The following is a 13,742-nucleotide window of genomic DNA, read 5'->3' on the forward strand; positions in this document are numbered from 1 at the left end:
ACATCTTATAGATGGAGCAAATTTCATTGCTTTGTCCAGTCGAGTAATCCCCATGTCACGGGTGTGCTTCAAGTCCCTCTAGGCTTACTTGACATCGGCAACGGCGGGGCCGCCGAACCAGCACCACTTCCGTCTGTGAGACCCGCCTTCTTCGGCGGTGGGGGAGGTGGTGGTTTCTTATGTGCTGCGATGGCCGCTGCGGCGTTCAAAGCGGAGGTTGCATGCGATGCTGAAAGAGAGGGGGTGCCGGATGTTGGGGACGCGGTATTGTTGGAGCCGGTGTTTAGCCTCGCGAACCTTTGTCCTAGCTCGGAAGCTGAGGCAGCAGAGATGCCACCGGGCGCAGCGGGTGACGAGGATGCTGCGTTGTTTGCGCCGGTGTTTCGGGAGAATCTTTGTTGCAGCTCGGAGAGTTGGCCGGCGTGACCCAGTGCTGTGCTGGCTGGCGATTGGGAAGCCTCGCCGCCGCTGTTCTTGCCGATGCCGAATCCAGAGACGGACACGCCTGCTTGACCCAAGCGGTTCACAGCGCCTTGGTTGAGAACTGGGGCGTGTTGTTGTACTGCTGTGGCCGCAGCTTCGTGGTATGAAGGTGGAGGAGGCGGAGTGTGCTCATCAGGGTATTCGTTCATCCTCGGGGGTAACATGGGCGAAGGAGCAGCAGGACGTTGCTGTTGCGGGCGACTGGGTAAAGCAGGCGATGAGTTTCGGGGTGGAGGAGCAGGGACCTCTGCAGGTGTTCTTCTGGTAGGTGGTGCGGGCAAGTGGTCTGTTCTCAGGCCTGTGTTGTCCGTCCGGTATGGAAGTGGTGGCGCTTGTGGCTCTTCCTCCTCTTCTTCCTCTACTCGTTTTCTCGGCGGGGGTACGGGGGCGCCCAACCCACCTGCGCGAGGCTGCGGGCGGGAGGGTGAGGACGGAGCGACGGAGGAGGACGACGAAGCAGAGGTGCCAGCGGCGTCGCCACGCTTCGGCGGCGGACCAAAGCTTTCAGGATCTTTCAGCGCGTTGAGCGGAACACTGGTGTGGTTGCGCGCGGTTTCGAGGTGTTTCTTGTCAGCCGTCTTGCCTGTGGCCATGCCCTTCAAGTCCGATTTCCATGTGTCGCGGTGAATGCCTGCATCGCCGCCCGGATGCCATCCTCCTTTTGCCACGCCCTTGAGTCTGTCCATGGGTCTGATCGCGAGGTGGTGTGGCTATGGGTATCTCAGATCAAGAAATCGTGCCTGTGTGATGTTAAAGGGTAGAAGAATGAGCAGAAGAAGAAGCGCTGACGTTCCGCCGTGCCCCGCGTCCCACCATTTTCTTGCCCCACCAGGCGATTCGCGTTCCTTCCGAATGCGGTAACTTTTTGCAGAACACCAAGCTCTGTCTTTCTCTTTTGTCCCTTCGACATGTCGCTCTATCATGAGGCGGCAGAGGTGTTCGCAGTCGCGAGCAAAGACGGTGGTTCGATCAAATCCATCGTTTTCTCCAAGAAGAAGTGGAAGAGCGACGGGCGCACCCTTTTTGCCCTGACCACGGAGACGGCGAAATGGAGTGATGTGCTGTCGAAGGTCATTGAAAATAGCGGAGTGTTGAAGGTGGAGAAGCAGGTATTTCCTCCATTCCAGAGCGATGAGATTGTATTCACGACTGACGTCTTGTAGCTTTCGCCTCAGCTCGCCTTACTTCTCGTTCACGATCTTTTGCTCGCCCCCAGAGGTCTGGCACTCACTCCCAAGCACGGTCTTGCTGCATCCATCACCAAGCACAAGGCTCGCCTTTCGGCAGAACTGACCAAAGAGAGGTTACGGCGAGGCTTTGCTAGCATAGATGCCTTACGATCTCATGTCAATGGTTCTGCGGGCGACGTCCGGTCTGGACTATATCGTCACCCAAGATGGATCCGAATAAACACTCTCCGAACGTCTCTGGCAGCTCAACTGGAAACGACTTTTGCCTCGTTCAAGCCAACATCCGCAATGACCGACATTATGACCTGCTCCCCTGCGGACAAGCTCGTCCATACCGACCAGCACGTTCCCAACCTTCTAGCCGTGCCACCGGGGGTTGATATTACAAGTCATCAAGCGTACAAAGATGGCAAATTGATCATTCAAGATAAAGCGTCGTGCTTTCCCGCCTATCTCTTGGACCCCTCCAGCACCGTAGGAGACATCATCGACGCTTGCGCCGCGCCGGGCAACAAAACGACACATCTCGCCGCCTTGACTTCGTCTGGTGCCGATCAGCAAACGAGTCCATCCCGCAAGCGCAAAATCTTTGCTTGCGAGCGGGATGCCGAGCGTTCAAAGACTTTGTCAAAGATGGTTCGCTTGGCCGGTGCAGACAGCGTCGTCCAGGTCAGGACCAGACAGGACTTTTTGAAAGTGAGCCCCCAAGCTGCGGAGTTTGCCAATGTCACCGCAATTCTACTAGACCCTAGCTGTTCAGGCAGCGGCATCGTTGGTAGAGATGAGGCGGTGCTAAATCTCCACCTCCCGGCTGTTGACACCGAGAATGGCACGAAAACAACTCACCGGAAGAGGAAGCATGAAATGGCAGAGGCAGAGACGAAACAGCTCGCCACTGATGATACCTCAGAGAACGTCCCCCTCGAAGGTGAGGCGGCGGGGACCAAGCTGCAAGACCGCCTGGCTGCACTGTCATCGTTTCAGCTTCGTCTATTGGAGCATGCCATGACCTTCCATGCTGTTGCCCGCATTGCCTATTCGACGTGCTCGCTTCATGACGAAGAAAATGAGCAGGTCGTGGCCAAAGCGTTGCTCTCGGACGTGGCAGTTGAGCGTGGATGGAAGATCTTAAGGCGGGAGCAGCAAGTGGACGGCATGCAGGCATGGTCGAAACGCGGTCGAGTGGAAGCTGTTGCGGCAGTGATGAACGCCGACACTACAGAAGAGATTGATGCTGATGTCGTCGCAGAAGCGTGCATTAGGTGTGAGAAAGGTGGAGAGGACGGGACAATGGGCTTCTTCGTTGCGGGATTTATGCGGGATGTTGAGGCAAGGAATGGCGGCGTTCAGCCCTCGAAGAAAGGAGCTGCTGTATCAGCTACACTACACAATGGGACGGATTTGCAAAATGGAGATGAGGAAGAATGGGAGGGGTTCAGTGACCAAGAGTGAGCTGGTCGTCGTTTTTCAACGGTCTCTTCGACACCGATCGAAGCAGAGGCACCCAACAAAACAGGATTCGACAGTCTCAATTTCCACGATCCTGACGCTCCCTCCCCGAACGCTCCGATGCCAGGTTCTCAGCACTAACAGGCTCTCGGTCCTCCGCGCCCAACTTCTCACCCCGCCCACGCTCGCGCTCGTCAACGTCATCCTTGTACTGAGGATCGCGCTCATCGTTCGTCTCGAAGTTCTGCGTCGACTCCCCAACCCCCTGCACACTCTTGCCTGGGTTATTTCTGCCCTTCTCGCCGTCGTGGCGGATCTCTGTGCTTGACTGCCCTGAGCCAGGGTGGCCGAGGCCGGTGTGAACATCTCCCGATGTGCTGCCGAGGATGGTGTCTTCGGCCGCGGCGTTGGTGGCTTGCGGTGGGGCTTCGTCGGTGGGGTTGGGTTGGAAGGTTCTGCTGGTTGGTGCGGTGCCGGCGGGCAGGGTTTCGGCTTGGAACTCGGGGGCGGCGTCATTACCGACCAATTTGCCTGGTTGTTTCTGTGCATCGTCCTTGTCAGCGGGGATGTCATGTGTGAGAGATGGTTGTGGGTGGCGTACGCCTGAGGACATCATGGGCTCGGAGGGGGCAATGCGAGAGCTGAACTCGCCGCTTGAGCCATCACCGGCCTGGTTGGCGATTGAGTCTGCGTTCGTTGACATGATGACGATGATGGTGGTGGAAGTTGTGGTGGATTGGCTTGTACGAGTGTGGTGGATGAACAGTGTAGCGTGTAATCGAACGAACGAGAAGAGACAACCAGGACTTATACCCCGTCGTCAATGCGTCGCGTGTCCAGATGGGGTGATGTGTCCCTGCAGCTCTTCCTGCTCGCATCATGTCACTATGTCGTCAATGATTGTTTGCCCGCGCCAGGGCCCAAGCTCGGCTCGGCTTGTTCAGCCTTGTCATGTGATGGCGGGGATCTCTTGCTCTGAGACGACGAATTCAATCGCGATACATATTCAGACCAACTCACCAGTGCTATGGATCGTGATAACGTCAGTTGGATAGGTGTAAGCACCCCTCGTGTACTTGCGGTGTCGATGAGTCGTATTCGCCGCATCGTGCCTTCTCCCACGGACATCAACCCTAACCCTAGCCTCGATTAGGAAACTATAGATTTTTGACGATCTTCTTTTCCGCGGCGTGACTCTCACTCCCCTTCTCCGCCTACACTCATTCATGCTCGGGATCGAGTCCGCCGTTGCACTGCGGACGCCTCGCTGTTTTGCACGGGTGAGATTCTCGTCGCAACATCTGCGCCACTTTCACAGCAGCACCATCCCCAACATGGCTCGAGACACCCGGCTCCATGGCCGAGCCTTCTACGAATCCCTCGGCTCGCCCAAATACATCGTCGCGCCCATGGTCGATCAATCGGAGTTCGCTTGGCGCCTGCTCACCCGCTCCTTCCTCCCAGCCGACCTACGAACGTCCATCCTCGCCTACTCGCCCATGCTGCATGCGAAGCTCTTTGCCGAAGGCCCCAAGTATCGCGCTTCTCACTTCGAGCCCTTGAAGCCTCCCTTCTCCCTCGCGCAACCTGGTGACGTTCAGCAACAGAAGACTTCCAGCGCGGAGGATGCGTACCTTGACGGCAACCCGCAAAACGACCGGCCGCTGTTTGTGCAGTTTTGTGCCAACGATGCTGAGCATTTCCTCGAAGCCGCCAAGATTGTTCAGCCATACTGCGATGCGGTTGATCTGAACCTGGGCTGTCCACAAGGGATTGCGAGGAGGGGAAATTACGGATCATTCTTGCAGGAAGATTGGGATACCATACATCGGCTCATCAGCACGCTACACGAGAAGCTGGACGTCCCAGTCACGGCGAAGATGAGAGTTCTTGAGACGAAGGAGAAGACGTTGGAGTATGCAAAGATGATATTGAATGCCGGAGCGAGTATCATCACCGTCCATGGACGTCAGCGGGATCAAAAAGGGCACAAGACTGGCTTGGCTGATTGGAGCGTGTTGAGATATCTACGGGAGCAGTTGCCGCCAGATACCGTCATCTTTGCCAATGGAAACATCTTGCAGCACGAAGACATTCAGCAATGTCTGGACGAGACAAAGGCCGATGGGGTGATGAGTGCAGAGGGCAATCTTTACGATCCGTCCATCTTCGCGACAGGCCCGCCAGTAGGTGAGGAAGGAAGAGAATATTGGCGAGGTCGAGACGGCAAGGGCGGTTACCGAGTGGATGCAGTCCTCCGGCGGTATCTCGACATCATTCATACACATGTCATGAGACAAGAGCCTCCCAAGCGAGAACCTCTTTTCATCCCCTCGGACGCATCACAGGCATCGAGGAAGCAAGACTCGAATGGCCACTTGAGTGACGACGGCCAGCCACCAGCGAAGAAGCAAAAGATAGATCAGCCCAAGGAGAAGACAGAAGAGGGCAAGCCCAAAAACGGGAAGCATGAGAAAGTGACCAACGCCAACCTGGTAGCGATGCAAGCGCACTGCTTCCACATCTTACGACCCCTCGTCTCCAAACACCACAATGTCCGAGACGCCTTGGCCAGATCGAGAGCAGGCGACATCGCTGCTTACGAAAACGTGCTCACTCTCACGGAGAAGGCGGTGAAGGAAGGCCTTCTAGCTTACGAAAGCGACCCCGCGCAGTTCGAATTCGATGATACCCCGCCGTCTGCTGAGCAGCTTGCAGCCTCAGAGAGCAGTGACGCTGCTGTGAGGAGATGCAAGCGCCCGTACTGGGTGTGTCAGCCTTACGTTCGACCTCTTCCCAAAGAGGCGCTGGAGAAGGGGAGTCTGCAGCTCAGTAAGAAGGAGTTGGCCAAGATGGCAAAGGCGGAGGAGGAGGCTAAGAAGGCGGGTGTTGAGCCTAATGGAAAGGTCGAGAAGGTTGCCAATGGGTCACATGATCAGGCTGAGGAGGTGCCAAAGGCAGGCCTCGTTTGTGGCTGATCAAAACTTGACAGATTCGATACGAGTTCACTCAAGCTTTGTGAATGAAAGTTCACTTCACATTCAAATCTCCAAGCTCACCTGACACTTCCAAGTCATCAAACCGTGTAACACAAGCGCACTTCAGCGAGTTCCGTTTGCACCGAGAGTTCACGGCAAGGTTTCACGACGCTCGCCTCGCATATTACCTGGCTACAAGCAAGTTGCCATTTTCCATCTACTCTCTTGCTCTTACAACCTCGTTGTACACACACACCAGCATGGTGCGCTCGCAATCTCTGATTTCTGCTGGTGATGGCGCTGCGGACAGCAAACCCATCAACAACGACGCCACCAACACAAAGACTACCGGAGCCAACATGAACCACAGCAAGGCCATCGCCACAAAGATCACCCAGACTGCCATGAACGACAGTACGGCCACCAACAGCGAAGCTCCAACAATCAAGAGCGCAGACACCACCTCCAACATCACATCCACCCACGTCAATGCTATTGAGAGCACGATGAGCGAAAGCAAGAATCCTGGCAACGAGGGTCCCGACGGCAAACACGACAACAGCATGGCCGTGGATTCAACAGACATAGCCATTGCCCCTCTTGAGCGCATCCAACGCGCGCTTGGCCTCAAACACCTCTCAAACCCGGAAGACGGAGTTGCCTGTGAGGTCGAGTCACCATTTGATCACCGCCGGGTGAGCCGCTTTCTCTTCGAGCGCAATGTCATCTTCGTTGCCATACATCTGCAATTGCGGAAGAATGACACCGGCGGCTTGACGAAAATAAGCCTCGGGGTTGCGCGCCTTGATACGGAGGACCTGGATCGAATGTCACCCGGGCGCTGTGGTGAGAATTTCGAGGAGGAGATTACTATCGACTCTTTCGTGGAGGAGCCCTTGTTCGATCGCCAGGTGGTAAGCGACTATCAGATAGGCAAAATGAGAAGGAGCATCGCGAATTCTTTCGAAAACACTGGCCCAAGTCACTGCGGAAAGGCTATCGCTATGGTGAAAGCGAAACGAGAGATCGTCTTGGTGACGGATGGCACAGCAGAGCTCGACCACGACCTTTCACTACTAGGCTTCAACCCGAGGCATCAGTAAGTTTTGCAAAGGAGAAGCAGATGACATCCAAATATCTTTGCTAACAATGGACAGTGTGGGCGTCATCGACATTGTTGACCTACGGACGCTGTTGGAAGCGGTCAAAGCCTGGCATGCAGACCACCATGGTGGCTATTCTGACTTTGATGTCCACGAAGGCGGTCAAATCCGCATCCCGACAAAAGTGAAGCGTGTGACGGCTGCTCTGGAATGCAGAACTGCAGTATGGAAGACATTGTTCGCCATGATCAACCTCGCTATCACAGACATCCAGACGTGTGACGCGTGGGAAACCCGCCGCGATGGAAACGGCGGGCCTTTCCCTGGACCATTCCGAAAGACGGAGACGGAGTCAGAAAAGCTTGCCTCTGAGCTCGAGCGTATCCTGGGATTAGCGCTCCCGGACCCTGGTCAGGACATCCGCCAATGTGTCCAAGCTCTGTTGGAGGATAGGATCATCACGCGTGTCGGTACGGCCGTGAGGACGGAGCACCGTCACCACCAGGAAGAATGCGAAATACCTGCCACAGCTGAGACTACAAAGCCTAGCCGGGCTGCTGCAAGTCCAACTAGAGCCAATGTAACAGAGGTGGGACAAGAGCAGCACACCACCCCCAAGGTGCCCGATCTGACATCCGTGCAGCCCATCCACACTGCTGAGAGTGGAGACGTGACCACTGTTACTCAGATCGAGCAGAAGCCGCAAAGCAACTTGGACGTGGCCAAAGATACCACCCGCCGCGACAAACCGACAAACGAACACAGCGCAGCAGTTGAGGCTAGTGTTCCGGCATCAAAAGGTTTTGAAGAGAAGAGCAAGCAATCAAGTGTCGAACCAGTCCGCAATACCTCTCCTCCCACCAAGACCGCCCCTTGCATAGTCAACGGGCCAAGGACGCCACAGCCATCCCACATTGGATCAGCACTGTTCACCTATCATCGCCATGAAGAGGACTTCTGTGAGCAGGTGAAAGAGGCTGTCAGGTCATTCTCACCCGACATCGATGAGTACTACATTACCGAGAGGTACGAATGTCAGACCGGAGAGGTGAAGGTGAGGGACAAGATCTGGCCTCCAGAGAATTACATCAAGCTGGCCCGCAGACTGGTCGAGCACCCTTCGAGCATCTCTCTCGGCATGGTCGCAGAGTTGCTACGGGATACGGTACAGCGTGAGATGGTCGATGGGTGGTTCACCTCGCTGCCTCTGAATGATCCACAGAGGGACGAGGACCAGATCGCGAAACATCAGAGGTTCAGGGTGATCTTGCGCAAGACCTACGAACTTCTCTGTGGCCCGTTATCGCGACGTGTTCCAGATCTTGCGCAGCGCATGGAAAAAGTTACTACCGAAGCGAAAGTACGAAGGGGTTAGAAAGCTTGCCCGCAGTGGTGAGCTCTGGAGAGGGTAGGATGAGGATTATACGCGTAGGCTCAGCTCCACTCAGGCGATACTGGAGGTTGTATGCTTCATTTCGAACTGTTCTGCTGCGCTACGCAATCGGAAAAAGGGAGAGGCAAAGACAGTCGTCGATTTGTAGTACGCATTAGGCAGTGAACGTACGAGCAACATTGAAACATCATTTCTTCACGCCGTATCTTGTGCCAAGGAGTGAGGTAGGTGAAACCCACGCCGCCCAGCAACCTCTCACCCCACATCTGAACCTCACCTCCCTTCTGAAAGCAACATCAACATATTCGTACATAGCAAGCCCAACCCAAGTTCTCTGAAAGCCGACACTTCAGGTCATCACCAACATGGCCTTTGCAAAAGCCCGAGAAGAGATCTTCGCAGCTCACAACGAGGATCCCAACAAAATCACCATCAACGGCAAAGAGGTGCCTTACGAAACGCATTACGCGGAGAAGATGGAAGCCTTCCTCAGCAAACGTGATGCCAACGGCTCAGACGTCCTTAGACTGGCAGTTGCCGCGCAGCATTTCCGGCGCTGGGAGATTCCACGCTCGTCGTATCCCATGACCAAGGTCGGCTATCATGCCTGGCGCACCGCGCAGAAGAAGCGGCACGCGGAGCTTCTCGGCCAGATTCTAGAGAAGTACTACCCCGAAGAAGACGTGAAGCGCTGCATGGCTCTCGTGCAGAAAGAAGGGCTCAAGCAGGGCGAGGAGGAAGTCCAGGTGCTCGAAGACGTGGCATGTCTCGTCTTTCTAGACGATCAATTCGACGAATTCAAGGAGAAGCACGATGCCGACAAGATTGTGAATATCCTCCGCAAGACGTGGGGCAAGATGTCTCCCAAAGGACACGAAATGGCACTGCAGATTCCCATGACGGATGAATGCAAAGACCTTGTGCAGAAGGCGCTCAATGGCTGATTCTCTTTACGCCTCTTTACAATCTGACACGAGATGAAGAAGATCCATCTACAACTTGGCGCTCAGCACGCTCCCACCATCCAACACAATATGTCCGCCATTGACATGGCCGGACGCCCGCGAGCAAAGATACACCACCGTCCCAGCGATATCCTCCGGCAAGCCCAGACGCTTATTCGGGTTGGCCTCCGCCAGCTTCTTCACTCCACCGCTGAGCTCCATCAACCCACTGGCCATCTTGGTGGGGAAGAAGCCGGGTGCAATGCTGTTGACGAGGATGTGCTGCGGGCCGAGTTCGAGCGCGAGGTTGCGGGCGAGGTGCAGCACCGCTGCTTTGGAGGCGGAGTAGCCAAAGGTGGCGTTCTTGCCGATGGTGCCCACGCCGATGCCTGCGATGCTGCCCGTCACGACGACACGGGAGGGGTCCTCGAGTTTGGCCTTCTTGCGGAGGAGAGGGGCGAATCTGTCAATTGTCAGCACAAAGCAATCTCCGACCCTTACAAGGCGCAGTCCTTCCATACTTTTGTATACAAATAAACACACTCTTGACATTCAAGTCCATCACCTTGGCAAATGCCTCCTCCGGGTGCTCGTCAAAGGGCGCGCCCCACGTCGCTCCCGCATTGGCAAGCAGGATGTCGACATGATCCGTGTGCTTCTCCACCTCTTTCACCAATCGCTCAATCTCGCTGGTCTTGGAGAGGTCGGCGGGGACGGAGATGGCCTTGCCCGAGCAGCCGAGCTTGTTCAGCGCGGCGATGGCTTCCTCGCATGCTTTAGCCTTGCGCGAGGTGATGAAGACTTTGGAGCAGCCGGATTGGAGGAGACTAGGAGGGTTGTGAGTAAGGTACTCAGCTGTTTGGTGCATGGCGTGGCATTACCCCGATGCTGCGTTTAATCCCAACCCGCGCGATCCGCCGGTCACGACGGCGACTTTGCCTTGCAGCGAGAAGAGGCCTTTGAAGTCGTTGAGCGATACGTCTGCTTCGGCCGACATGTTGTATAGTTCTGACGAGTTGAAGATGCACAAGGAAAGAGGTTGAAGTATGTTGGAAGCAGAATGGGAGGTTGCTATCGCATTGACGAGCGTTCCGCCCGATGATGTACTTGCAGCTGTCAGCCGAGGCTCATCATCGCGGGCGAAGCTTACTCAGCCTGACCGCCTCAGCTCCTTCCGTACAAGGCAATTCCTCTTCATCGACTTCGCCCTGCGATGCAGACTCACCGCAGTCCAAGCAAGTTGTCGTTCTATAATCTATGCATATATAGTAATGATCGCTCACGGCAGCAATCTCCATTTCCACCTTGCAGCTAACCGCTCAGCTTGCTGAGCACAAAACCAACTCTACCACCCTTTTCGCGAAGCACGCTGCGAAGAACAGCGTCCTCAATGACTCCCTCCAGCGCATCGCCATCATCCATTTCGTCCTCAGCAGCGCGTTCGGGGACGAGTGAAGTGTCAAAGTGCGCATACTGCATCAGACTCAGCATCTTCGCCCTTGCCACCATTGGATCTTTGGCTTCACTTTCAGCTTGCGAGCTATACTCCTTTCCGCTCATCCACGAACGTCTGCTGGATGACGAAGGTTGGGCATCGTCCTCGAGGTGAACAATTTCCACCCCGTTCTCATCTCGGTCAATGTCGTCTCCGCCGCTACTCAAGGCTGCAAGATCGTTGCGCGGTGAAATCACATCTTCTTCCGGCTCAACCATTGGCATTCCTCGCCCGCCACACGTACATCCCAACAGAATATGCGTTTGACACCCCTCGCCGTCGTCCAGACGGAAGAGGTCACGCAGCTCTTCCCGCGTAAACCCACTGACGCCATTCTTGCCGTCGACAATGCTGTCCGCCAATCCAGTCTTGCTCACTTGGCGTTGGAAGATCTTCTCATCTAATGCTCCCTTCGTGAGCAAGCGGTAGATGTAGCACGCTCGCTTTTGGCCTTCTCGATGCACGCGCGCCATGGCTTGTAGGTCCGTCGCTGGATTCCAGTCTCCGTCGAAGAGGATGAGTCGAGATGCGCCGTGGAGATTCAGCCCGAGCCCTCCTGCTTTGGCAGACAGGAGAAAGACGAAGCAGTCGCGCTGGGAGGAGCGATTGAATCGGTCCACCAGGTCCTGTCGCTGGTTTGCTGGTGTCGATCCGTCCAAGCGCAGGAATTTGTACGACAGAGACGTCAGAAGATTGCTGAGGATGTCGAGCGTAGAGGTATAGTTGCTGATCAGGACCACCTTCTCATCAGTCGTATTACGCATCTGATGGAGCAGCGAGTCAAGCACTTGCAGCTTTCCACTGGCGCCAGACGATTTCAACGATGCCTGTGGGATGCACTCCATGAGCTCGGCTTTCATCGCACCTCCATCTTTGGAGTTCTTGAGGAGCAAGTTCGGGCTGTTGCAGACCTTCTTCAGGATGTTGATGAGTTCGAGGGTCAAAGAAGAGGATCCCAAAGCGGCGCTGTAGACGGGTGATTGTAGGATGGCGCGGTATACCGCACGTTGCGCTCCCGTTGGTTTGCAGAAGAGGACATACTCTGTCTTGGGCGGCAAGTACTTTGAGAGGATGTCGGACGTTCTCCGGAGAATGAACTTGCCAGTGAGAGTGGCCAGCTCTTCTGCACGGGCCTCGCCTTTCTCCTTGTCGTCGGGAGATGCTCCAGGCTGCTGACTCCTGACGATTGGGTTCTCGAAATCACGCTTGAATGCAGAGTACTTTTTGAGCAAGCCTGGATTGACAAAGTCGACCATTGTGTGGAACTCGCCGAGATCGTTCTGAAGCGGCGTACCGCTGAGGATGATGCGCCGTTCGGTGTTTAGCGATTTGATGGCAAGGGCGGATTTGTTCTGTGCAGTCTTCAACCGATGGCCTTCGTCCGCGATGACAATGTCGATTCCCGAGCCGGAAGCTTGCTGCAGCTCCTCTTGGACCATGCGCACTTTCTCATACCCGATGATCATGACGGAGTAGCTTCTGCCTTTGGTGAAGTCCGTGAGCTTGGTCTTTTTGTCTTTGAGAACCATCACGCCGATCCGCTCGGTCCCGAGCCATCTGCGGAACTCTTTGCGCCAATTGTTAATCAGCGTTACGGGACAGACGATGAGCGCTTTCTTGATGACCGGCGGTTCTTCGTGGATCGGGTTCTGCTTCATCAACGTCCACAGGAGAGCGATGGTCTGCAGAGTCTTGCCAAGGCCCATCTCATCGGCCAGAATCGCACCTTCGCCGTCGTAGTCCTTTATCCCCATTACACATTCGTACAGGAAGGAGACACCGACCCGCTGGTGTTCACGCAGCTTGTCAGACAGTAGAGGGTCTACTACGACATCCACAATCTGCTTGCCTTTTGGTGCATGGCGTGGTCGTTTCATCACCAGCGCATTTGGGCGATTCGGATCGTGGCGGGGAGTGGGTAGCTTACCATCTCTCGGAGGCACAACCTGAGCCATACCATGCATCAATGGAGCTTTGAAGGCTGCGTTGGTGGGGTTGCGCGACGGCAACGCTGGAATGGAGCGATGCCTTTCGACAGCAGGGTGAGGCATTGTCGCAGATGAAGACAACCTTGGATCCGATTTACTCGCTTTGAGGTTTGATTGCGGCTGCTGTGCTTTCTTTGATGGTCGAGTGGCGAGGAATTCGTCCTTGGAGAGCACAGATTCAATCTCGATTTCCTTGCCGCTGATGGAGAGCTCCGAACCGATGTCGAGCGGCCGCTTGCAGACGGTCCTGCCGATGTCTTTTCCGGATACATCTTGCAGAGTGGCGGATCCATTGGAGACGGCGAGTACACCATCGCCATCCCAGGTCTTGTTCTTTTTGGTGGTGATCTTTCGCCTGGCATATTGTGAGTATGTCAAAGCGTAGCGAAGGGATGCAAGCTTACCAAAGAACGGTGTAGTACTTCGTATGTTCCGTGTGAGCGGGCGAAGGCGTTGGATGCGAACCATTTGGATTCTGGACAATTTCCAATGGCTTTCTGACGGGAGCTTGGAATAACTTGGGCGGATGCGGAGTCTTCAGGGCATTCGCTGCGGCCTTCACGCTGGCGATATGCTCTTCGGGGGTTTCATCGCTGATTCGCCGCTTCTTTGCCGGTGGCTCGAGAATTGGCTCTCGCTGCCCAGATGACACGTCTGGCCGTCTCACAAACGTGAGTGGCTTGAACGGTTTCATTGTCGAAGCGGCATTGTCATGGAGG

The 13,742-nt window shown here is 55.4% G+C and overlaps 8 protein-coding genes across 8 annotated transcripts; 4 read left to right on the forward strand and 4 right to left on the reverse strand.

The window, feature by feature from the left end:
- Nucleotides 1-68: 68 nt before the first annotated feature.
- BDY17DRAFT_326793 (uncharacterized protein) lies at nt 69-1,169 on the reverse strand (the record flags this gene model as incomplete). The annotated part of the gene is made up of 1 exon (XM_033737571.1): nt 69-1,169. One exon carries the CDS (start codon nt 1,167-1,169, stop codon nt 69-71), a length of 1,101 nt encoding a protein of 366 aa, XP_033587492.1.
- A 222-nt stretch (nt 1,170-1,391) lies between these two features.
- On the forward strand, nt 1,392-3,125 carry BDY17DRAFT_255256 (S-adenosyl-L-methionine-dependent methyltransferase; the record flags this gene model as incomplete). Its single annotated transcript, XM_033731514.1, has 2 exons — nt 1,392-1,592; nt 1,647-3,125. 2 exons carry the CDS (start codon nt 1,392-1,394, stop codon nt 3,123-3,125), a joined length of 1,680 nt encoding a protein of 559 aa, XP_033587493.1.
- Nucleotides 3,126-3,201: 76 nt separating this feature from the next.
- Nucleotides 3,202-3,825, reverse strand: BDY17DRAFT_254649 (uncharacterized protein; the record flags this gene model as incomplete). Its single annotated transcript, XM_033731451.1, has 2 exons — nt 3,202-3,663; nt 3,724-3,825. 2 exons carry the CDS (start codon nt 3,823-3,825, stop codon nt 3,202-3,204), a joined length of 564 nt encoding a protein of 187 aa, XP_033587494.1.
- Nucleotides 3,826-4,456: 631 nt separating this feature from the next.
- Nucleotides 4,457-6,100, forward strand: BDY17DRAFT_255203 (putative dihydrouridine synthase family protein; the record flags this gene model as incomplete). Its single annotated transcript, XM_033731507.1, has 1 exon — nt 4,457-6,100. One exon carries the CDS (start codon nt 4,457-4,459, stop codon nt 6,098-6,100), a length of 1,644 nt encoding a protein of 547 aa, XP_033587495.1.
- Nucleotides 5,778-8,789, forward strand: BDY17DRAFT_202577 (uncharacterized protein). The gene is made up of 2 exons (XM_033730118.1): nt 5,778-7,199; nt 7,258-8,789. Exons 1-2 carry the CDS (start codon nt 6,145-6,147, stop codon nt 8,576-8,578), a joined length of 2,376 nt encoding a protein of 791 aa, XP_033587496.1. The 5' UTR covers nt 5,778-6,144; the 3' UTR covers nt 8,579-8,789.
- Nucleotides 8,790-8,961: 172 nt separating this feature from the next.
- Nucleotides 8,962-9,540, forward strand: BDY17DRAFT_255072 (glutamyl-tRNA synthetase; the record flags this gene model as incomplete). Its single annotated transcript, XM_033731492.1, has 1 exon — nt 8,962-9,540. One exon carries the CDS (start codon nt 8,962-8,964, stop codon nt 9,538-9,540), a length of 579 nt encoding a protein of 192 aa, XP_033587497.1.
- Nucleotides 9,541-9,588: 48 nt separating this feature from the next.
- BDY17DRAFT_254923 (uncharacterized protein) lies at nt 9,589-10,537 on the reverse strand (the record flags this gene model as incomplete). Its single annotated transcript, XM_033731477.1, has 3 exons — nt 9,589-10,003; nt 10,062-10,367; nt 10,422-10,537. 3 exons carry the CDS (start codon nt 10,535-10,537, stop codon nt 9,589-9,591), a joined length of 837 nt encoding a protein of 278 aa, XP_033587498.1.
- Nucleotides 10,538-10,851: 314 nt separating this feature from the next.
- On the reverse strand, nt 10,852-13,717 carry BDY17DRAFT_255037 (SNF2 family N-terminal domain-containing protein; the record flags this gene model as incomplete). Its single annotated transcript, XM_033731490.1, has 2 exons — nt 10,852-13,378; nt 13,428-13,717. The coding sequence occupies 2 exons, from the start codon at nt 13,715-13,717 to the stop codon at nt 10,852-10,854; spliced, it is 2,817 nt and encodes a 938-aa protein (XP_033587499.1).
- Nucleotides 13,718-13,742: the final 25 nt, after the last annotated feature.

This window comes from Neohortaea acidophila (assembly GCF_010093505.1).
Source record: "Neohortaea acidophila strain CBS 113389 unplaced genomic scaffold BDY17scaffold_9, whole genome shotgun sequence".
NCBI lineage: Eukaryota > Fungi > Ascomycota > Dothideomycetes > Mycosphaerellales > Teratosphaeriaceae > Neohortaea > Neohortaea acidophila.